This window comes from Rousettus aegyptiacus, unplaced genomic scaffold, assembly GCF_014176215.1.
Source record: "Rousettus aegyptiacus isolate mRouAeg1 unplaced genomic scaffold, mRouAeg1.p scaffold_m13_p_8, whole genome shotgun sequence".
Lineage (NCBI taxonomy): Eukaryota > Metazoa > Chordata > Mammalia > Chiroptera > Pteropodidae > Rousettus > Rousettus aegyptiacus.
The window spans coordinates 2,569,698-2,592,417 of NW_023416311.1; the positions used below are offsets into that span (position 1 = coordinate 2,569,698).

General features: G+C 59.6%; 3 protein-coding genes, 1 non-coding gene and 1 pseudogene across 9 annotated transcripts in view; 3 read left to right on the forward strand and 2 right to left on the reverse strand.

The window, feature by feature from the left end:
- Positions 1-1,269, forward strand: part of DNAH3 (dynein axonemal heavy chain 3) — a 115,262-nt gene extending 113,993 nt beyond the window's left edge. For 2 of the 3 annotated variants that reach the window (XM_016155487.2, XM_016155485.2), the window contains one exon: positions 887-1,240. In XM_016155487.2, coding sequence (XP_016010973.2) covers positions 887-1,240 — 354 coding nt within the window. Of the gene's footprint in view, positions 1-886 lie in introns of all 3 variants that reach the window. The other variant, XM_016155488.2, reaches the window with a different exon arrangement.
- On the reverse strand, positions 544-19,402 carry LYRM1 (LYR motif containing 1). Of its 2 annotated transcripts, none has more exons than XM_016155489.2 (4): positions 19,149-19,402; positions 7,562-7,731; positions 5,961-6,053; positions 544-5,078 (listed from the first exon to the last, which is right to left on the reverse strand). In XM_016155489.2, exons 1-4 carry the CDS (start codon positions 19,309-19,311, stop codon positions 4,962-4,964), a joined length of 543 nt encoding a protein of 180 aa, XP_016010975.2. In that variant the 5' UTR covers positions 19,312-19,402; the 3' UTR covers positions 544-4,961. The 2 variants fall into 2 exon arrangements, with proteins under 2 accessions (XP_016010975.2, XP_036081579.1); XM_036225686.1 differs by lacking the exon at positions 19,149-19,402 and adding an exon at positions 16,006-16,445 and having other exon boundaries at positions 2,900-5,078.
- Positions 13,163-19,114, reverse strand: LOC107516077. The gene is made up of 2 exons (XR_004952529.1): positions 16,444-19,114; positions 13,163-16,140 (listed from the first exon to the last, which is right to left on the reverse strand). It is a non-coding gene; the product is annotated as an uncharacterized LOC107516077 (transcript).
- Positions 14,720-14,838, forward strand: LOC118607014 (annotated as a pseudogene).
- Positions 19,403-19,669: 267 nt separating the features above from the next.
- The window catches only part of DCUN1D3 (defective in cullin neddylation 1 domain containing 3), a 28,958-nt gene continuing 25,907 nt past the window's right edge, over positions 19,670-22,720 (forward strand). The window contains exon 1 of one of the 3 annotated variants that reach the window (XM_016155484.2): positions 19,670-19,776. The gene's annotated coding sequence lies outside the window, so the exon portion shown is untranslated. Of the gene's footprint in view, positions 19,850-22,720 lie in introns of all 3 variants that reach the window. The other 2 variants (XM_036225685.1, XM_016155482.2) reach the window with 2 other exon arrangements.

The following is a 22,720-nucleotide window of genomic DNA, read 5'->3' on the forward strand; positions in this document are numbered from 1 at the left end:
CGGTTCAGAGGTCACGGACTGGTGGCCCCAGGCCTCAGTTCGTGAATAAGCTTAACTTGATGGGCCTGTGAGGACAATGTTGAGCCACAATTAATGCCATAAGAAAACAGAATGACTGGGGCAAACACTGGAGAAAAGATCAAACTCTCTTTTTCTGATGCTGGAATGATTACCTAGAAATTCTAAGAGACCCTGAAAACGTATCTTTCGGAATTAATAGAATGGGTGAGGTGACTGGGTACTGGTTAACGACACAGAAATCAATCCCCTGTTGCTCTTCTAGAAATAAGTACTTAGAAGTAGAAATGTTCACAAAAACAGAAAGACGAGCATTCGAACGATTTCAAGGGGAGCTTGTGCTCTCTGGCTCACCGTCGTCCCCCGCACCCCGAGACCACCTTCCGCACTCAGAGGAGTCGAGGTTACCACCCCGACTCGGAACGGTGGTGGGCCGGCGCTGGCTCCCGCCGACTCCCCCGAGCCCAGCGGAGCACGTCGTCACCAGCTGACGACGACGTGGCGTTGACCACAGAAACGGCCCAGAACGGCAAACCAAGGCTTTATTCCCCCCCCGCCCCCGAGAACGGTTTCCCCGGCATGCACGTGACTCTAACCCGCGCTGTGTCAAGGGGGAGGCCGCTTAGTGACAGTTAGCCTGGCGGTCTCTCCCCTTCCGTGTCTCGGGGCAGCGTGCTGGCCAGAGGTGGCACCCGGCCCCTGCGGGGCAGGCAGGAACTTTGTCACCGAAGCCCCCGTCTCCTGGGAGGCGCATCCTGGGCATGGCGGGCACCGCAGCCGGGCGGCACTTCTCCAGCCTCTTGATGGTGCCCCGGGGAGGGGGGGCGGCAGGCCGCGGCCGCGGGGCTCGCAGCTTCCTCTCTTCCAGGTCACCACGCAGGAAACGGCCATGGCGAGCAGCCCGGAAGACGGCGCCTACGTAAAGGGCCTCTTTTTGGAAGGCGCCCGTTGGGACAGGAAAGCGATGCAGATTGGGGAGTCTCTCCCCAAAATCCTCTATGACCCGCTGCCCATCATTTGGCTGAAACCTGGGGAGAGCGCGCTGTTCCAGCACCGAGACGTTTACGTGTGCCCGGTCTACAAGACCAGCGCCCGCAGGGGCACCCTGTCCACCACGGGCCACTCCACCAACTACGTCCTCTCCATCGAGCTGCCGACAGACCGGCCCCAGAAGCACTGGATAAACCGAGGGGTGGCCTCTCTGTGCCAGCTGGACAACTGAGGCCGTCGGCCTCCGCACGGAGAATAAAAGGCATCTCGCCGTCAGCCGCGGTCTAGCTTTCCTTTCTCGAGTCCCGCGCCATGCCGATGGGGATGCCGATGACAGTCATGTCGAGAGCGCGCTTGCTGTGAGCCGGGTGTTTCAGGGCAGGCCGCAAGGCGGGGTAAGGCGGGGCACTGTCGTGGTCCTGTCTCACAGCGCGGAGACCACGATGCGCAGAAGGCGGGCGATGTGGCCCGAGGCAACGGCGGCGGTGGCACCCGGCGGCGTGCGGGCGGCCGCGTGGCCCGGCTCCCCCGCGGCTGTCACCGTTTCCTTCCTCATGCTGCTCTGTCTTCGCGCGGGCCCACGCCAGGGCTTCCCTGGGGCCGAGAGGCGCTTGGGCCACCTGCGTGGTCTCGAGGCCCTTCGCATGTTTTCGGTGCACGTCTCGCAGCCGCTGTGTGCGGCAGGCACGATCGCCGGCTCCGTTTGGGAGAGGCGCGCACGGCAGTTTGGACATGACCGGCCCTGAGAGGCGGAGCTGGCCGGCGGCAGCGCTGGGACCAGGCGCTTCTCTGCGGGGAAAGAGACGCGCGCGGACCCATAACTGCCGCGTGCCTACTGTGCGCCACGGCCTGCGCCCAGCCCACCGGGCATCTTCCTCGTTCCTGTGTTGGGCACGATGTCCCGCCCTCTGGCGGCTCGGGGAGACAGTCACCCGCCCGAGCCAGGGTGGGCGCCGAGGTCGGCCTGGCTCTAGCACCCGGCGCGATTTTCTCGGCCACGTGCCGCCTCCCTGCCGTGGACTTGGCAGTGTTGCGAGGATGTGGAGCTTCGGAAGAGATCAGCTTCAACCACGTCCAAGAAACTTCTGGAGAATCACTGCCTCCTCCCTGGGCCAGCTGGAAGAGAGTCCCAAGGGAGATAAAAATCAAATTCCCGCTGTGGTACTTCTCCGCTAACTCGCTCGGGCAGCTCTTTGGTTAAAGTGGCTCCTTTCAGGACATTCCATCGGTCAGTTCAGAGTCGAGCCAAGACGTAAGGCCGTCCGGGCGTCTCAATGCGTCTGGCCCGACTCGGGAGTCTTCGGTGTCGTCTGAATGCAGACAGCGTCTGAGAGTCAAACACATACCGAACTCTTATTTTTCACAGGCACCCAAGCGAATTCTGACTGAGGACTCTGAATTATGAGGCGACACATCTCCGAGATGAAGTGCTAAGGGGGTCCCCGGATCTTGCCAGACGTGAAGAGACAGACAGACAGACAGGAGGAGCCAGTCTCCTTCGGCCCAAAGCAGGCAGGTTAATAGCTATTTTTTTTTTTTTCTTCCCAGAAACACAATTTTTCCACAGAGGAAAGAAAACCAGGAAGGATGGATTCCTGGAACTGCCTTATCGTTCCAAACAAGATCGTGAGTCATGTGAGGTGGGCAGGTGGTCAGGGGCCCATCCCGGACGGGTCGGGTACGTCACGCCGCAAGTGGCGAGGGACTGAGGGGGGGTGTCACGAGAACAACTGAGTTTTCGTCAGAGTTATACAACTCCCGCTCCAGCGGGGAAAAGCTGAGGGCGGCAGGGAGTGGCCGTTTTCATTCCTCAGGGGTCAAGGGACAGAACGTTTCTGTACAATGGATTAAATTCTTGTAATTTAAAAAAATTTCCTCCACTTTGAAAAGATTTGCCATGAGTTTGAGGTCATTTAATGTTGGGAGCAATGTGGTATATTAATTAACACCAATGAATGACCACGTCAGGAAAGAGCAGTGTGTCCTCCAGAGGTCCTGGCGAGCTCAAGGCTGGAGTCCGGGGCAGAGGTGACCCGGGAGCAGCTCGGTGGGAAGCCAGCGGCCCCTCCGTATAAATAGCTCTGCAGATGACATCAGACGAATCTTGTCACCAGGCCCGTCCTTGCTCTTTAAAAATCTAACCGGTTTTCAGTCCTTGTCAGTGTTGGAAGAAAGTTTCATTGAAAGAGAGGATTCAGGGAAGACAGGTTCTGCCTTTAAAAGACCAAAGATGGAGATGTTATAGTCTCGGAGAGAAAATGAAAAGAAAAAAAAAGCTACTACAAACGAACAGGTTACGTGGAAGTAAATGAACAGTTATGTTGCTGTGTAACAGAACACGCCTCCTTACAAAGGGGGGCAGGCATGTAAAATTCACATTTCGGCAACACTCCCGGCACACGGAAGATGCTCAGAGGCTAACGAGCCTGGTGGGTCGTTAGAAAGGCGCTTGGTTCCTACGCACCACCGAGTGACACAGAGGTTGCCGTCGGAGTCGCCTCGGGTCACCTCGGCAGGGAGCACAGCGGACACAGGGGAGCACGTCCCACCTGGTCCAGTGCAGCCGGTTGTAACCCCGCAGCAAGAACAGCGGGTCCGTGGGCTGACCGCCGGACGAAGCGGTCGCTGAGTCCGCGGGGCCCTGCACCCAGCGAGAGGCCGTCACGCCAGAACCACGTCCGGGCGGGGAGGTCTGGCACGGGCAGGGGCCGCGCTGCCCCCGGGAGACCGGGCGGAGCAGCAGTGCACGCCGCCGCCTCCGTCGGCGAGGGCCTGCCGGGGCAGCCGCGTTAAACGTGCGCGTTCCGTTCCCCCACGGACGGCCTGCCGCGCCGTCCACAGCTCTGCCGCGTGCGCGGTCAGAAGGTCACACGCTGTCATCGCCGAAGCCGGCGCGTGTTTTCCCCGAGCGAGGAGAAACGCACCCCTGCTGACAGGGGCAGGTCTCGAGGCGCAAGCCTGGCGCTCGCTTCGAATCTGAGCTTGGTGTGACCGGGGAGTCCTCGATTTAGGTACGGACGGGAAGTCGTCAGCCGCCAGCCGCTGCAGCTGCGGGTCACGGGGCCGTTTTGGAGAAGGAGGCCGAGACGAAAATCGAGAGCGATGTGTGTGTGCCGGTGACGCCCATGCTCTCTGAGAGTGAGGGGCATGCTACCGACCTCTGCCGACTCCCCACGGGGGGGGGGGGGTCTCACCGGACCCCACACCTGCGCGGTGTGCACCCTGGTCTTCCCATCTCTCCCCTTGCCCCATTTCTGCTTAGACATCCTTCGAGAGCCAGCTCGGCCCTTGCACATTCTAATTACGTCAAGGTAAAAAACTCATAATCAATGCAGCAGGAGTTTCGAGGGAGCCTCTCAGAGGCTAAGTGCATCCCGAGTAATCACACGCTGTAAGACAAAGCAAACATGCATTTAGCTGCGACGCACTTGTGTGTGTGTGTTAATGTCGGGGGGCGGGGATGGGACTCACGGAAAATTTCCGTGACAAACCACGATAAATCAAATGATGCGCTTTTTAAGGAGAGTTTATCTGGGAATTGGAAGGGCCGCAGGACACACTGAAAGGCCGCCGTTAAGCGAGTCCGTTCCTCGGTGAGGCGGCCCGCGCCACGGCGAGGGCGGCACGCCGTCCGACAGCAGCCACAAGGACCTCCGGGACCTGGGCGGCGGCGGCCGACGTGCCCAGCGAGGTCTTCCCGGGAAAAGCCCCCTGCGGGCCTTGGTCTCGCTTCCAAACGATGCCTGGGGAAGGGCAGGAGGTCCACGGCCTCTAGGGCTGGTGTCGCCCGCTTGGGTGGCCAGGCCCTGACAAACAGCACACACCACGCGGTGAGAGCCAATGTTTTGGAGGTTTTTAAGAAGATACTTGAATTTTGGCCCCTCGACAGGCAGAAGGGTTTATAGTGCAGACCTAGGCGGCTCGTCATGCAGAGAAGTGAACCTCCTTCTGGGTTAGGAAACCTCGTCGTGAGACTGGAGGTACACTGGCTTGGAGAGCTTCCTCAGCTTCTCCTGGCTGCGAAGGCCCCGGCCTCGTAGTGGGGTGAGGCCCATCGGAGGCAGATGAATCTGGGTGAGAAGAGAAATGATGATGTTGAGAATGATAATCATTACGGCAGCTCATATTCGCCGGGGATTTAGTAAATACCGAGCTCTCTGCTGAGCGCCCAACCCGCAGACCCGTTAATCCTTGCAATCCTCACACGCGTTAGCCCTCACGATCGCCTCGGAGGGAACTCCGTCCACATTTACAGATGACAGGGTGGAGGCCCGGAACTTAGAACGTGCTCGAGATTCTACATTAAGGTCCGACCCCACGTCTGCTCCTCTTCGCCTGCGTGGAGGGGACAATGGCCACGGCTCACGGTGACGTGAGAACGCGCGGCAGGCGCGGAGAGGCCCGCGTGGACGCGGAGACGCTCTGTGCGCGGGGGACGGGGGCCGAGCTGTGGCACGTCCTCGCGGGGACACGGTGCGACCCCGGGAAGAGGCGGGGGCCGCGATGCCCAGGAGGCAGGAGGAACAGGCGGCGGACAGTGCGCCGGGGCCCGGGCGCCTGACGCACAGCGAGCGCGTACGTGAGCGCGAGGCGGCCGCGGGGAGGCCGCCCCTACTGGGCTGGGCCAGCGCGGCGCCAGACTGCTGGTCTCGTCGGTCGGGAGTGGGGCCCTGGCACTTCCGCCGGCTCGGAGCCGGCCGCGACCGCCGCCCCTCCGCGGGGCGGGACGTCTGAGCACTGTCAGGATGCGTTCCCCGCACGTCTGAACTTTGTTCTTTTATTAACAACAGACGCGTGGGACGCAATCGGGAAAACACAGATGTTTGCATGAAACAGCGAAAGGCGATGTCAGCGCCAGCCGGTGTCCCGCTCGGGGGAGGGGGGGGCCCGCGGCCACGGACCCCTGTCGGGGCGCGCCCGGGACCGGCCGCGCTGGCACGGGGCGCACTTACGGGCCTCGGGTACGGGATCCGGTAGTGCAGTCCGAGCTCGATCCTGGCTGTGCACTCGTCCACACACTGCCGGATCCGGCGCGCGTCCGTGAGCTGTGGGGGGGAGACGGGCGGTGAGCGGGTCCCCGCACACGCGGGCGCGTCGCGGACGGAGGTCTGAGAAATCGAACGCGACTTGACATGGAATTTACTGTGGGTTAAACTCCTGAGAAGGATTGAAGCGCGTAATAGGAACACGTGGTGAAAAAGAATCCGAACGCCACGGAAGGCTGTGCTATCCAGGCGGCTCCCTCCTGGCCGGTCGTCCTAGCTCTCCCCCCGCGCCCCCCCCCCCCCAGGACACCAGTCACCGGCACTTTGCGTTCACCTCCCGGGGAAATCGAGGCATACACAAGCGCTCGCGCGTGTACGCAGGGCTTTTTTCCCTTACACAAGTGATAGTTTGCTTTGCTCTGAACCTCGTTGTTCCCATTGGCGGCTTGAAGCTCCTCCCGCGTTTACCCATGTGAAGCTGGCCCGTTCTTTCCGACAGCTCCAAATTCCAACACAGGACCGTGCGGTCACTCGCCCGACCTTCTGCTGACGGACACTCAGGTCGTCCCCGGTCTTTTGCCATTACAAACAACTGTGCCATGGGGCCCTCTACATTTTTTTTGGCTCATGTGCAACTATATCTAAAAGATAAAAATCCCAGACGGAGAACTGTGGGGTCAAAGGGTATCTGTTCCTGCGTTTTTAATTCTCACAGATGTTCCCGCTAGATTCAGATCGCCCTTTAAGAAGCTGCACCAATTTACATTCCCACGAGCAAGCTGTAAGTCACAGTCCCACCGACCCTGAACGTGCGGGCCCCTGGGGCCGAGCGAACCTGAAGGGAACCCCGCCGTCCCAGCGAGCGCGTCGAGACACCCTGCGTGAGACTCCGGAGGGGCATTGACCTCTCGCTCTGATCCCACATGTGAGCTGACACTGACTTCTGTGTATACTAGTGAGGCATTAAATGTACTAGTAACTCCGTTCTAAACATATACAGAACAGACTGTTTTCTGAAGGATGGTGCAGAAACGGCACTTGCAGCATGTGGCTTGCCTCCTCAGGACGGCGCGGGGGGCTCGGGCTGGGGACACAGCCCTGGCACGGCACGGGCAGCTTCACCAGAGGCCGAGCCGTCGGCTGAGCCGCCTCCCAAGCAGGCTGGCCCCGCAGGGCAGGGAGGCTCAGGGCGCCGAGGAGGGGAAGTGGCTGTGGCCGGGGTGCGGGCTGCCGCCCTTGCACTCTGAAGTGCTCGGGGGGCCCGGGCCCGGAGGTGTGTGGCCCGCGGTGGCCCGCAGACGCCTGCCCGGAGAATGACGGCACTGCGGGGGGCGGGGCGGCCAGGCGCGAAGACCAGCAGGCGCAGCCTGCGCCGGGAGGGGTGAGCTCCCCGGGCCGCACGCCCGGGCCGGGTCCTCAGGGCTGCCTGCTCCCTGGGCCAGGGCGCACAGGAAGACAGGGCCAAGGAGGAGACAGAGGCGGGTCGGCGAGGACCGAGGCGGCGGAGAGGTGCTCAGGACGCTCCACGGGGAGACAGGGACGGCACCGAACCCGCGAGGCCCACTCACGTCTCTGTTTTTCCGGAACAGCGTCCTGGCCTCGTGCAGGATGTACTGCTGCTCTTCCGCGGTGTCTTCGCCGCGCCCGGATGCCGCCTGCCACCGCCTCGCGAGCCTGAAGACCCGGCGGTAGAGGCCGAGCACTTCCCGTCGCGTGGCTTCCGCCATCTCCGGACCCCCTGACACAGAGGGGGGAAGACAGGCGTGAAAACTCAGCTCGACAAGGCGGGCGCTCGGTTTTTGTTTTTTAAATCAAGCTCTTTAATTAGCCTAGAAATGATCGCCCTTTCTCGACAAATCTGCTCGGCAGCCTCGCCAGAACGGCCCCGTGGGAATGCCCATGCGCCCTCGGCTCGGCTCTTGGGTCATCTGGTGGCCGAGCCGCTCCACGGTGCTGTTTGCCGTGACAGCCAAGTTTATAAACATGTCAAAGCCGAAATACCCAGTTATGAGCCTCTAACCCGGTAGATCCCGTACCAGGATTTCTCAGGAATGACGCTTTTCAGTGCGTCTCCTGGCAAAATCACATCGCTAACTTGAGAAGGCGCGTTGTGAATCACCGAGTTTTCTAGGTAAGTGAGAACGGGAATTTAAGGCGGGGGTTACAAACTCAAGTTCCTCCAGGGCTCGGCAGGTAACAAAATGAGACCCGGCGGGGTGGGGACAGGGGCCAACTGGGGAGGACAGGCCCCCGATGGCGGTCCAGGTTTTTAAAATATAAATTCTCAAAAGACGCTGATTATTATTTTTGGAAACGGGGGTGTCATGCAGAGCGGACCCGTGTGCAGCGGGCTCCAGCCCGCCCGGACGCCGTGGGGTCACAGCCCCGCAGCCCGGCGTAGCCTCGCCGAGAACGCCGTCCACGTGGCGCCGCACAGGCGGCGGCAACCGCAGGTCTCTGCGACGACGGGAGACCTCGTGGGCCCGCTGGGTTTTGGGTCTGCAACGCCGGCTTCGAGTTCAGAGGACTTGGCTGAGACCCGACCCCAGTGCGTTCCCTGAAGCTAACTGTATTTTTAAAAATTAAGTTCTTGTTATTGTCGTTTTTTATCATGAACTATTTTGGATACGTGAAGAAGAACGATATTGCCAGCCATGTGTTCACAGCGGACCGTAAAGGACAAAGTTTGGACGCCCGGGACCTCCGCGCCAGGGCGCCTCCTCGCCCCGGGGGAAGCACGACCCTGGGTCGGCCTCTCAGGCCCTCACGTTAGCGGAGGCAGCGCTGCCTGGCACGTTTAAGACCTTCACGTGCAGGAGGCCGTACGTCTCCCCGCGGCCTGTGCCAGCCGGACCCACGCTCGCTGTCCCACGTCCCCCTTGCGGCTGACCACGGCGCGGAGGTACCCCATGTGCGTGCCGGGGTACCTGCGGGCGTTCCCTTTAGCTGTCACCTGCACAAAAACATCGGCCTGTTTCTTTCCTATTTATTGCTGCGTCTAGAAGTAATTCAGGGAGGAGGGAAACAAAAGCCCCACCGCCGGAGAGGCGGGCGCGCAGCCTGTCACGGCGGCCGGCGGGGAGCGAGCGGCAGGGCCGGGCACTGGGACGCCCGCCACGCGCCCCGGCTGTCCTCAGGCAGGGAGCAGGCTGCTGGCCACCCGGGGTCGGGGCCCAGTTCTGCCCATGCAGGGGGGGCGCCGCGCACCGTGGGGCGGGCCTAGACGTACGAGAAGAACTTGGGCAGCTACAGAATACGGGGGCAGCTGGAAGGAGGCGCGCCTACCTGGAAATTCCAAGTTCCTGCACGGAGCTCACCTTGCAGGGAATTCCTCTTTCCAAGGCGACTGGCCACCTACTCACCCGACCCTGCTGACCTTTCCCGAGCAATGAGGAAACCCAGGCCGAACCGTTTGGCGAAAGCGCACAAAAGCATGATTTCGCCCAGTTCGGAAGTCACGCCGCCGACTCTGACGTGCACGGTGCGTCAGAGAAAACGCTTCGAGGAATTCGCACCGAGCGAGCGCGCAGCTCTGGCCGTCAGTGGACACCCGGAGGAGACGACATCTTTCCTGGTAAGGACATGGACCTCCGAGTTCCTGACGCTCGCTACGATCCTGCGGTTTCGTAACGAGGAGACGTGCGCCGGCTGCTGCAAGGGGCAGGAAGCCTGCTGCTGACGTCCACTTGGGGCTGCTTCCCGGCCCTGTCCCTAAGGGCCGGGACCCCACGGCCCGGGGGAGGCGGGGGAGGGCGGGCACCTTCCAACCTCCCCTGGTCTGGCTTTAATTGGTTTCCGTCCCCGGGCCAAGAACCTCGGCTTCCAGCTGTAACGATCTGATCCCATAATCCGGGACGGGTAATTAGGGCGCTCAAGGCAACAAGCAGAACTGACAATGGGTACTTAACAGGCCTATTTTCAAAACACTTTAATTAATGTTTAAGCATCTGGAAACCTAATCCTGAAAGGCGGATAAGTGATGTCTCCCGCTCCGCTCTGCTCTGCTCCAGGCGCCAGGTGACCCAGGTAACCTCGCAGCCAGCGACCGGGGAGAGGGTGCAACGCCCTGGCTCCCGTGGCGTGCTGGGGGCCACTGCGCAGGGAACCCATCGCCCCCTTCCCGCTCTGCGCAAGCCGGCGGGGAGCAAATGCTGCTTTCGTCCGGACTTCTCCAGTCCTTTGAGGGAATCCTTGGGGGTTCATACCCACCTGTCCCCCCTTTCTGGAAGGCTCCCACCGACTCTCTCCCACATGGTACCTGATCGACCCCTGGTCATCCCTCGGTTCCCAGGGGAGAGGCGGCCCCTCCCCTGGCCCCACGCATCAGAGGCGTCTCTGTGCAGAACCTTCTCAAAGCCCCTCGCAGTTCTGCTCTGTAGCACTCATCCCTGAAGTTACGGTGACTCTGATCCTCGTGGGGACAGTCACCACATGCATCTTATTTACTGCCGAGTTCTCAGCACCTAGCGAGGTGTGTAACAACGTTCCACACGTTTGCTGAACACATGGAAACGATGCCACAGAGAGCCTGATCCTGGGAGCGGAGTCAGCCACGCATCTGAGAACCGAGCGCGCGCGCGCTTTTCCTGTCGGGTTACATTCGCTTGGGAAAAGCGCCTTTCCCCTCGGTCTTCCTTCCCGAGGGCTCGAGGGCCAGGAGCCCACGCCTGCCCCCGTCACGGCCTCGCAGGGACCGGCGCAGACGCGGCCCTCACCCCCTTCCTGGTGCCGGGGTCCGCGGGGGCTTTCCCACGGGCGACCTCAGAAGACCCGGCGGCTGACGGCAGTGGGCCGGGGTCTGAGGCCGAGCTGAGGCAGTGGCGCCGGTGCTGGGACCCGCCGCTCACCTCCCGCTGCGCGGCCCGGCTCCCAACAGGCCACGGGCCGGCACCGGCCCACGCCCTGGGGGACTGGGGACCCCTGGGGTAGGGGACCACCCCGGAGCTGCGGTCTCCACTGCCATAACGTCTATTCCTCCAAAGTTTTTACAGTTAGTTTTATAAATTTTATTCTCAGATCGACATTTCTTCAACCTCTGCTCCCTTTCGCCTCCTTGGCCCCCTCCACTCCCGGAATGGGGAAGGACAAGAGATGAAGTGTCCCTGGAGCCGTGACAGGAAACGGCCTCTTCTCTCAAAGTCGCAGCCCCTGTCTAAACACAGGGCCCAGACGAAATCACGAGCAGACGCCTCCCGAGTGCTTGCCGCGGGGCGCGTGGCCTCCGCTCACAGCCGGGGGTGGGGGTCCTCCGCAGGAGTCCCACAGATCGGCCGGGGAGGTGACTTTTCATGTACCATGTGAATACGTACTTTCTTACTGTGATTCTTTTAATGTGTAACGGCCCGTCAAGCCCGGGATTTCAAAGTGACTTTCCTTGCATACTGGCACGGCTCCCTTTAAATAACCGTACTGCGAGCCGTTTTGAGCCGGTTTAACGCGTAGCTGGAACCGGTAAACAGCGTGACGTGGAGTCTGGACAGCAGAAGTGGGGCGCAGCCGTGCCAGCCTGGGGGCCTGTGCTGGCCGGTCGCCCCGCCTCGGCGCGCCCTCCACGGCCCCGCCGACCCTTCTCCCCGAGTCCCTGCAGGGCCGTGGCCTGCTCGCCGGGGGTGGGGAGTGGGGGTCATCACGGCCAGCCGCCTCCGCTTTGGCTCCTCGCTCGGAGCTTTACACGCCGTAGCGCCCATCGTAGGTGCGACGGGTTACGTGAGGGAGGAGAGGTGGCTCGCCCCTCCCGGAGCTGGCGGGGGCGGCGCCGGCACTGAGGTCCAGTGCAGAGCCGGAGCCCAGACTTCCGGTGCCGGGCCCGGTGCCCGCCCCCCCCCCATTTAAAGGGTGTGGCCGGGTGTGGCGGAGGGAGCTGAACCTTGCCATCCCCTTTCCACAGAGAGCAGAAGGCCATTTTCTGCGCCGTGACATGAGTCTCTATGAGGTGTCTCCTATGCCCCCCCCCCCCCCGTGATCGCCCTACTTCAGCATTGCACACCGGCGCCTCTGACAACCGTCACACGCCAGGGCTGGACGGCTCTGCTCTTCCGCCCCCTGCGGCGACCCGGCCCCAGCTCTCAGGAGGGCGCTGACCTCACAGAAGGGACACTGGGGCTCAGGGCAGCACCCCCGGCCTGCGGGCCTCACACCACCGAGGACGGAAACGGGCCCACGGAAAGCCGCCTCACGGGGAGACCCACAGGGAGGCCCATCGTGAGTTCCTCACGGGGGGCCCTGGAGGGCGGCCCGCCCCGGGCCTGTAACTCTGCAGTGAGAGGCTCCTCGTCGCCTTAGGCAGGGACCATCCCTGGTTGCTGTGCATCTAGGGTCACGCGCCTTCGCAAAAGGCCATAACCGAGAGAGAGAGAGAGAGAGAGAGAGAGAGAGAGAGAGAGACAGAGAGAGACAGAGAGAGAGAGACAGAGAGAGAGAGACAGAGACAGAGACAGAGACAGACAGAGAGAGAGAGAGACACCCCGCCTGTCCCGTGGCCCCACCCCGCCGTCTCCGCTTTGTGCGTCCCCTTCCTACACGGCCCCCTTTAACCCCAAATACATAAAAGAAACTACAAAACTGCCTGTCTCCCTCCGGAGCATTTATCTTGCTTCTTGGCATCCCTCGTGGGCCTGGCCCGGGGAAAGGCTCACGAGAATCCTCCACGGGTTTGGACGCGTCTCACAGCCGGGCGACCCTCGCGAGCACCCACCCGGGCGTCATCCACTCGCCGTCCACGAGGCGCGCGCCGCGGGCCAGGCGCAGTGACGAGCCCGCAGCCGCGTCCCTGCCCCCCCCCCCCGGAGCGGACGCGCAGAAAAAGCCATGCCTGGCTCTGGGGGCGCCGGGCAGGCTGGCGCATCACGGTCTGACGTGTGTCTTGTGAAATGTGCCGGATTCCAGACTGCCTCTTTCCCTAAGGATCCCGCCAGTCTGCAGAGGGTGAGGCGCCCCGCCCGACGCCGCCCCGCAGACAGGGGAGCTGGGATCAGGGGCCGAAGTCCTGCACGAGCGTCTCCCTGACCACGAGCTTTCCCCCCGTGTCTATTCTGGGGTCAGTGATGGGGACGCCTGTCGCGCAGTGATGAATCTCCTAAAAAAGGCACCACGTGCTCACACTCCCCGGCCGGTGAGAGTGGGGGGGGGGGGAGGGGTGGCTGGACAGACCGGAGGCGGGTGCGGCCACCGCTGGTTTTCCAGGAGGGCGGCGGCAAGGGCCCCACCCTCCCTCTGTTTGGCCCTTGCCCCGCCTTCGGGGCGACCATCCCAGGCTGAACTGTGGGAGCCTGAGAGCAGCAAGCAAACGCCCGTCCCCGAGGGTGTTCACAGACGTGTGACTCGTGACTCACTCTCAGGAATGTCAGAATTCCAAACGCTGGGTGCTCACGAGGCTGGTGCAGAACCAGCAAGGGACAGAGAGGGCCGGCCTGCGGGAGGAGGGGGCTCTTTCCCCTCCTTCGAGACCTGCCCCTGGGTGGCCCTGTCTCTCATAGCACCCAGTGAAAGTGAATGTGACATTCCTGCAGGGAGCAGCCAAGAGAACAAAACCTTGACCCAGCCGCCCTCAGGGGCCGCCAGGTGCCCACGGTGCCGCCCGCAGTCCAGCCGCGGAGGACATCTGCGGGATGACCTCTGCTGGGATGCCCGGAGCCATTCCCCACGCCCGTGGAAGGGGACACAGGGTCTCCCCTACACAAATAAAAGCGTTCATTCCCACGGCGGAGGCCAGCGGGACCAATGGACTGCGGCGGGCCGGGAGCAGCCCGCAGGCCCTGCGGCTCCACACCCGGCCCCTCCCCCGCCTCGCCGAACGGCCACGTCAAAGGGAACTAGAGAACGACACAGAAACCGGGCTCCCTGCCTGCCCAGGGCCCCTCGCAGCCCTTCCTCGCCCCCTTTCCAGGCTCCGCCTCTGAGGGGGGCACGCGCTGTCTGCGGGGGGTCGCCCCTCCTCTAACGAACGTTCGACTCCACCTTCGGCGTGTGTTGAATTCTTTCCACGCCTGCCAAAGGACCCTCCTCTCTCTTGTACGACTTGGTCCCCCGCATCCCGCTCGGTGCCATCGGCCCCGTGCTGCATCCGCGTGACCGACCTTCCCTCCCAAGTGCGTGATTTCCAGGGCGGGGGACAGGGTGGCGGCCGCGCGACTTCCCCGCAGAGAGCCGCGGTCTCACGTGGTCCTCCTGCACCAGCGGTGGCCGGGCCCCTGTCCCCCAGCCCTGTCTCCTCAGAGCTGGGAGCCTCGTTGCCACACGCAGGTGCCGACCCACGGCTCCTCCTCGCGCGGCCGCTGGCTGTCACCCTTCGGCTCCCGTCGTGGGTCATGGGCCCTCCGCACCGGCACGGGGTGGGCGTCCCTGCTCCGCGCGCCCCGGTCACGCTCCTGTCTGCCGTGACGTGCACCCGCCTGCACCTAAAGCTCTGCTCGGTGCCCCTTCCTCTGCGGTGTGTGTGTCGTGGGGGAGGGGGTCGGGGTCGGGGTCGGGGCCGGGCCTCGCTCGTCACACGCCTAGGCCTGGTGTGCAGTTGGGGCTTGAAATACACTCGTCAGAAGAGTCGACTGACGCCCAGAACAGTCACCGCTCATGTCCACTCCCATCCTGACGCACGCAATGCTACCTGGGCCAGGTGTCCCGGCTGAAGACCCTCGAGCATTTACAAATACTAATTAAGCCTCCGCGAGGTTTCTGGGAGTGGCGCTGGAGTGGGGAGGAGGCCTCAGAGCTCTGTCCCTGGCACAGCTGTCTGCGGCCACGCCGCCCTGCCCACGCCCGGTCCCTGCAGACCTCGGAAGCTCAGCAGGGTCGGGCCTGGTGAGGATTCGGATGGGAGACCACCTGGGAAGAGCAGGTGCTGCAGGCGTAACAAATAAAAAACTAAGGGATCGTGAGCTGACAAGGTCTTGCAATCTGTGAGGTCGACCAAGGGTTGCCTCGCCTGAAAATTAAATTAAAAAAAAAGTAACCCTCACTCTCCAGTTCCTCGAGGCCAGTTAAGGTTTGTCCACTGGACTGAAATGATTTGGTTTCCATGACGCCTAGAACCAAACATATAGGAAAATGGGGTTCTGACACTTTTCTTCTTGAAAAACAACCCTTTAGGGGAATAAGGTTCATTGTACCCAAATGACCAGGGGTCAAAACCAACCCTGCCAATTATGATGTAAAGTTTCGCCATGTGGAAATTGCTAGGGCACGGAACACCTTTTGTAAAGCTGAAGGGGACAGGTTTTCTGACCCTGGACGCCGGGTGGCCAGCGGCTGCCTCGGTCCGACACCGGGCGGGAGGAGGAGGGACACGAACCATGCGCGAATGGGCTCCGGGGGCGGTGGCCCCTGGGCCCGAATCCTGACCTCGTGACCGCAGGCCGGGCTTCTTAGAGCGTGAGACGGGGTACCAACAGAAACATCTTTGCAGAGCCGCGAGGGGCACCCACGAGACAATCCGCGTCAGGCGCTTCGCGCGGGGAGCGGACGGAGGAAACGAAGGGGCCGCTTTTATCTGCGTTTGGCTCTGTGCAGAGGGGAAAGAAGTGTGCGCAGCCAGCTGGCTGATTGCTCCGTGGCGGTGACGGATTTTCCAGAGCCTTTCCTTTCCCTCGGATCCTTAACATCCCTGCACAGCGAGGGGCTATTGTTCTCCAGTGAGTCAACAGCCCCGCTGGGCGCCCGGCTTATCTTCCGACCACAGAGCGTGCTCCTTACTGGAAACGCGGTGCAGGTGCCAATGGCCCGGGCTTCCCTTCCCTGTGTTCTTCCTGTACCCCCAGGTCCGTCATGCTCCCGACTTTCTGGTGTACACTCATGTCCTATACGGTGTCATCCTGAACTCAAGCCAGGAACCTCCAAGCTAAACTGTGCCCCACACGCCCGTCCTCTGTCCTCCCTGCCCTCTACCAACGTGCGCGCGCGTGTGCACACGCACACACACATGCACACACACAGCACGACTGGTTTCCTGTCCTGGATTCGGTTTTTGGTTACTAGAATCCAAAAAGGGAAGTGTAATGCCACACATTGCTTCACAAACCTCAGGATGTGCTGTGCCGAGCGCTCGATCAGACCACGGCTATTCTCTGAAACGGCGTCTTTTCACGCAGAAAGTGCCAGTACGGTGCCAGAGAGAGGGGGCCGGAGGGGAGGGCGGACTGTATTTTTATTTTACCTAAAGAGAAAGGAACTTGGTTGGCCATGTAATATGGGCATTCTTCAGAACGCAGGGATAAACCAAAAATATTGACATCTGAAAGACTTCTAATTATTCCCTAAAAGATCTCATGAGGTTAAGCTCTACTCATTCTAAATACGCCGCCCAGGAGCGCAAGATTGTACGTGTCAGGGGAACTCCAGTCATGCTATTGTAACCAAAAGACACACAGCTGCTTTTCCCCTCCGGGACAGAAATTCTCAATGGAAATCGAGTTTCGGTCCCTCAAGTCAAAAGCAGTGGAGAGATGTGTTTCCCCACCTGCGGACAGAGACCAGGTGAGGGGTCAGCCGGAGGCGGTGACGTCACCACAAGCAGGAGGTGGTGCTGGGCGTGTGTGGGCGTGCGCCTGCCGGAAACAGATGAAAACTAGGTCAAAGCTGAAGATTGGCCCTGGTCACTCATCCATAACCACCCAGGATTTCCACCCCGCCCAGGAACTAGGGAAGTCCCAGGACGCTGACCATTAACATTTAAATCCCTCCTTTGTGACAATCTCCTATAGAAATTAATTAGGAAACTGACTAAAGGACTTCAGTCGCAACATTATATATGGGCTGGAGCTTTCCGGCACCTGACCCTTGGTCCGACCACCTGATAAATGACCTTGCTGTGTGCCGGGGTCCCTGCCCGTAGGTAGCCTCCGACTATCAAATAGCTATCAAAGGAGCCACTCTGCTCATCTGCAGAGGTGCCGAGCTCCTAACTGCCCATTTTGATGTGCGTGGAATGATTAGCACTCAGAACCCTTCGAGGTCTATCTTCGATGATGGAAATATTCCATATCTGTGCCGTCCACCAAGGTGGCACTTGAAATATGGCTGGTGAATCCAAGCAACTGCATTTTAAATTCTACTTAGATTTAAGTAGCTACGTGTAGCTAGTGGCTACATATAGGCAGCACCACCCTGGATCATGAACTGCAAATCGGGTGGCCACAGGGGTCGGCAGGTGACGGAGGGAGGGGCCACACGCGGAGGGGGCGGCAGCTCATCGGTCCCGGCTGACTGTTGCTGTGTGGGAACCTCAGGCTGGTATTGCCAGATTGTCTCGTTTTTCAAAGGAAGCTGAAAATCTGGATTTTGATGTCCAATTTTTAAATGTTGGCAAGTAAAATTAAAAAAAAAGAATTTAAATCACTCTGTGGGCTGAACAATATGTTTGTAGGCAATGTCTGCCTTGCCAGTTTGCAGTCCCTACCTAGGCCAACCACTTCAGCTCAAAGACAAGGGCTCGTCCGAGGCCACTCTGCCGGTCAGGACCAGATCCAAGGCTGAGGCCCGGGTCTTCTGAGCCTTCTCCATGCTGTGAGACTAACCATATTTGGATTGTGGTGGCGGTGGCAGCGGCGGCAGGGACCAGAACCCCTTTGTTAGAAGCTGCTGAAGTTCATGGCCGGTATCTTGTGAACAGTGTTTGTACCTAGCTACAGTCACGTGTTAGGCCCTACGTGCAAGACTCTGTAGTAGGAGCCAGCAGGACACAAAGAAATACTCTGTGGGGGAGACAAATGACTAACAAGCAAAGTCGGCTTTGCTATAATGGACATGAATCACGTGGCTCGCAGTCCAAAAGCACCGATGGCCAGGACGAGTAGAAGCTGGCTAGTGAGTGGAGGATGAGTCTCGCTGATTATGACTGCGGGTCCCATTATTCAATATATTGCGTGTGTGTGTGTGGGGGGGCTCCTTTTATCTGTCAAGAGTTTCCTTACTGGCTTCCCCTCTGGGTAATCTCTAAATGTAGAGCCACCAGGAATTTAAGGGCTTAGGTGATCTAGAAATAAACCCCTACATTATCTATCTCTCCAACTTTTCCCGACGTGCATTATCTAATGCTCCATGTCTCCGCCTGGATAGTTAACAAACCGATCAGACCTCCTGTGCTCTCAAGAGAACTTACGTATTTCCCTCCCAACTGTTTTCCCTGAGGAGTCAGCCTGGGTTCCTCTCTCCCCCATACACTCCGCGTCTAATGCAGTGGCGAGTCCTGCAAGCTCCACTTCCAAAACACACAGTGCGCGCAATTTTCTCCGCCTCCGCGGCGCCTGCAGCTACTGCCTCCACCTCTCTCGGGCTGCTGCACACACCTCCGAAGAGGTCTGACGACCTGCACCTTTCTCCATCCAGCAGCCACGAGCGATGTTTTAAAACATGAAATCCGACCCTGTCACTCCTCTTCTTAAAGCCCTCTGGGAACACGATGACCGAACCCGCACCCTGGGCTCCAGGCCCTGCCGCTTGTCCGTCGCAGACCTCTCGGGCCCCTGTTCCAGCCACCCGGCCTTCTCACCGGCTCTTTTCTCCCCCCAGAAAGTTCGTCCTCCAGCTTCGCCCTCTTCTCGGACCTCCGCAAAACCTGGCCTCCGCTGTGCGGCCTTACCCGACTCGGAGTGGCGCGGCCCCCCCCCCCTACACCTTCTACCCCTTCGCCTGGTGTTACTGGCCTTGGGGGGGGGGCATTTCTCACTTGCTGATATCTTCCTTATTAATTGACTTTTAAACTTCCAAATGGACTCGAATAAAAAGTCGCGGAGCAAAGCCTCCTTTTGCGGACCGAGGGAATTGAGGAGGGATTTAAGGGTCTCAGTGCTCTAGAAAGTCTCCGTGTCCCGTACGGGGCCTCGTTTGGGTCACCCTTCCCCGGCTAGACGCGCTCGCCCCGGGCTGCCCCTACTCATCTCCCATAGACATCCGGGGATCCACGGACTCGGAACAGCCTGGGATGGGCTGCAAACCGGCATCTCCGCGACCCCAAACCAGGTCTCGGGCCGCGTCCCCGGGCAGGTTCCCGAGGCCCGCGGCGCTGACACCAAGCGGCCCTCGCGCGGCTGGGGTCACACAAGCGCGTCTCCTAGCAACGTCGCCCCCCTCCACCCCCGGCCCGTCCCCTCGCTGCCCCCGGGCGGCAGCCCCTGGCCCCAGTCTCCCGCGCCGGGAGCCCGCGTCTGCAGCCGCGACACTCACGCTGCGTCAGTCCTGCCTTCCCCCACCCACGGGAGCGCCGCAGCGCCCGGCCGGCCAGGAGGAGGCGGCGCCGGGAGCCGAGCTGAGCTGCGGCCGCCGGAGCTCGGGCACGTCCGGTAGGCCAGGCCGGACCAGACCACTGGGCGGACCTCTGCGGCCTCATCGTCCCGAGTCGGGGGTCGTCTCGAGGCGCTCTTAAACGTCAGACTCTAGCTCGCCCTCCGCCCTCCGCCCAACAGCGTAGCCAGCCTCGTCCTCTCCCTGTTCCCCTCTGCCCCTTTCGCGATCCTTCCCCCCCCATTCCGGCCCCCCACATGGTCCCGTCCAGCTGCTCCGAGCGCGCCCTCCCCGTCGCGTGGTCTTTGCCCTTACTGGCGTCGGCTTCGTACGTCCCCGCGTGCGTCATGACGCAGCCTCCGCGCGCTCCCGCCCCGCCCCTATCCCCCCGCCCTCCCGGAGCCGGCGGCCCGCGGGGTTACCGGAAGTGATGATACAGGCGGCGATGGAGGGGGCGGGGCCTCCGGGCGGCCGCCGCCGGTGGGCCGCAGATGAAGAGGCGGCGGCGGCAGTGGTGGAAGAGGAGGCGGCGGCGGCGGGGCTGGGGCGCCTGGAAACGCGAGTGGGGATGGTAGGTGGTTTGGACCCACCGGGCCGCCGTCGTTTCCAGAAAGGGTTTGACTGGAGGAACCTCTGGAGCAGCTGTGAGTTTGGCGGGGGGGGGGGGCTGTTCGAGGAAAAGGGGGGAGCTTTGAGAGCTGAAGGGGCGGGGGATGGGTACCTTTGAGAAAGGGGGGTGGCGGAGGGGAGGAGTGGAAATCAGTGCCTTGTGCGGACCGGTCCCTCTGGAAGGAGAGCCCGTGGCGTGTCAGCCGCGGGGCTCAGAAACTTACCCGCCGCCCCTGCCTCCCGCCGCCGGCGCCGCTCAGCCCGGGGCCGGGCGCCGGGGCTGCCCCGGAGGGGGTGCAGGCTCCGGTCCTGCGCCCCCCGGCTGGGCGCCGTGAGCTGCGAGCCCCGGACGGAGGCGGTGGGGTGCATCCCCAGCCCCCTCCGCCCTCCTTGCCCTCCCCGCCCCCATCCTCCTCTTTAATCATTAACAGCCCTGGAATTAAGGGGCTCGGACCTGAAGGCCTTTCCGTGCACCTTTGCTGTAAACGATAACCATCTGTGCCTGAGGTAATGGGGCCGGAGGCTTCGCCTGCATCCTGTGTAGGAAGTGGGACGGGGTGACAAATGTATTGTTTTTTCCCATTGCCCGTCACCCCTCATCCCCCCTCTGCCCATCCCTCGTTTCCACTCTCATTCCCTGTGGCTGGGTGGTAATCGAGGTGTTTCCCCCCCACCCCCCACCCGTACCTCGGTTACCTCTTCTGAATTTGGTGTTCAGCCTCCGTCAGGTATCTTAATTGCAGGCTTTGTAATGACTTCAGTTACAGGCTGTGTCACTTTGGAAGTAGCTCTGGATGCCTGGTGGCTCCAGGTTCAGGTGAGCGTTTGCTCCTGTGGATACCAGAATTCCAAGGCCCTCTCTAGGATTCCTTCCCGAATGGCATCATAGCCCAGGAATCAAGGTCTCTCGCTCTAAATACTTAATGCGTGAGGAATTTACATGTTGTCAACTCTTTCTGAAATGATTTGATGTTAGGTTAATTCTGGATTTCTGTGTTTCTCTCCACCCACACTTCGCGAAGCACTTCAGAGAACAGAAAACTCCGTATGACTTTTTCGTTTCTACGATTGGACAGTAATAGCTTTTTTTTTCTCTGTGTGTCTGGCACACAAGTCTTCAGTGGCACAGTCAGCTTATGCTAATTTCCATCTTATTTAGCTGTTTTTTTGGGTATAGGTGGTCTTAAATGAGAAAATGTCATCTGTTTAGTTTTATTTCAAAGAATACAAACCAATAACAGATGTGAAAAAAGTATTTGAAAAAAGCGAAGAATGATTGGAAAGAAAAATGATTGGAAAGACGGTCTCTTTGTTGATGTTCTTTTGTTTTTTTAAAAAATAAACCCCCAGGTAGCTGTGCTCCTTCAGCCTGTCCTTGAGATTTCACTGTGAAGTGTAATGATTCCTATTTCTGTGTTGATATTTGCTTGGAAATCCTCTGTTGAATCTGGAACTGTGTTTTTTGAAGAACTTTAATAAGAGTTTCTAAATTTTAGAGACCTTCGATTAGAAAAACTGCATAAATCCTGGCCCTCTATAACTGAGATTATATGCATATTGCTAGAAGCATTTTCTTAACGGAGGGCTTTTTGGTGACACTTGAGCTGAGCTTTAAATAAAAAGTAGTCAGCCCTGCAAAGATAGGGGAGGAGCCTTCTGGGTTCTGGGACTAGCACAGACCCGCTGGAATGACTTTGGCGGGTTCCAGGTGGACCGAGGGGGTGTGGGAAAGGTGGGGGCAGCAATAACCAGAGTCTGATGAGCGAAAGGGCCAGTGCAGAGTCCAGGTCAGAGAGGTAGAGGCCGGGCCCAGAACAGGTGGTCCAATAAGAGCGAGGAGCAGGAAGTAGAAAGTGATGCTCCTTTTCATGCCGTTACTTTTCCCAGAGTCTTACCACTTACTGTTTTGTAGGTGCTGTTGAAATATTGTAATAATAATTTTAAAAAAGTCACTTTCCTGAGAGTGAGCGAGGAGGCGGCTGTGGTCACCTGGGTCATTTCTGGCAGATAAATCTCGAGCTTGTGGTCACAATTCGTTGGGATGTTCAGTTGAGAGCACACTTATCCTCACAGGATTTTGACTCACGCTGCTGTTTAAAATTGCATACTGAGTACCCCCGAATGTGTTCTAGTGTATGAATCCTCCTTTGCTTCCAGCTCTGTAGGATCGTAGGATTGAGGCTGGGCCAGGGATGATAATATGCCCCTGTTGGTTTATAAAGATGACTGTGAGGATCTAAGTTTGAAGTTGTTTTTTTGTAGGGAGGTAGGTTTTATGTTGCAATTCTCACTCATGTCTGGTCTGCCTGATGACTAATAATACTCAGCTGAGATGTGGGTTGGTGCTAAAAGTTCACTCAGTGGATTACATTAGATAAATGACCATTGTGGGCCCAATGCCACTGTGTCTGCATCTTTGGGCTGGCATGTCACCAAGGGATGTAGCTAGCCTACTTTTGCCTTTTGTGTGGCCGTTCATCTCCAATAATTAGCTACTTTTCAGCCTCACCTTGACCAGATCGTTCATTCGAAAGGTCCAGTCAGGACTTCCTCCTTGATCTGCCCCCCCCCCAGCCGTGTTATAGTGGGCTGAAACGGAAAGAATCTACCGTTTTCTTCTTTCGAACCCCACAATAGTGACTAGTGTGTTCTTGGAGTGAATTGGTTCTTTGAGCCAGGCAGTTGAAAGACGTAAATGTTGCTTGGGCTATTTGTAGTAAATTCAGTATTAGAAACACTAAATAAAACCTTTGGGCGTTTGGGAAGAATGAATCAGCAGTTGAGGACGTATCACCTGTTGTCGGTTCTAGTACTTGAACGACATGGGTTGGTGGATTGTCAGAACTGACGAAGAGAGCTTCCTCTGCAGGCCTGGCCTGGAGTAGTAGAGCGGAGTCCGCTACTGT

Bases quoted from the DNA above. Each gene is read 5' to 3' on its own strand.
- LYRM1 (XM_016155489.2), bottom strand. From the start codon at position 19,311: ATGAGGCCGCAGAGGTCCGCCCAGTGGTCTGGTCCGGCCTGGCCTACC. The intron at 7,732-19,148 runs GTGAGTGTCGCG...CCTCTGTGTCAG, and splicing joins GAAGGCAGGACTGACGCAGC to GGGGTCCGGAGATGGCGGAA. The intron at 6,054-7,561 runs GTGAGTGGGCCT...TCCCCCCCACAG, and splicing joins TGTTCCGGAAAAACAGAGAC to CTCACGGACGCGCGCCGGAT.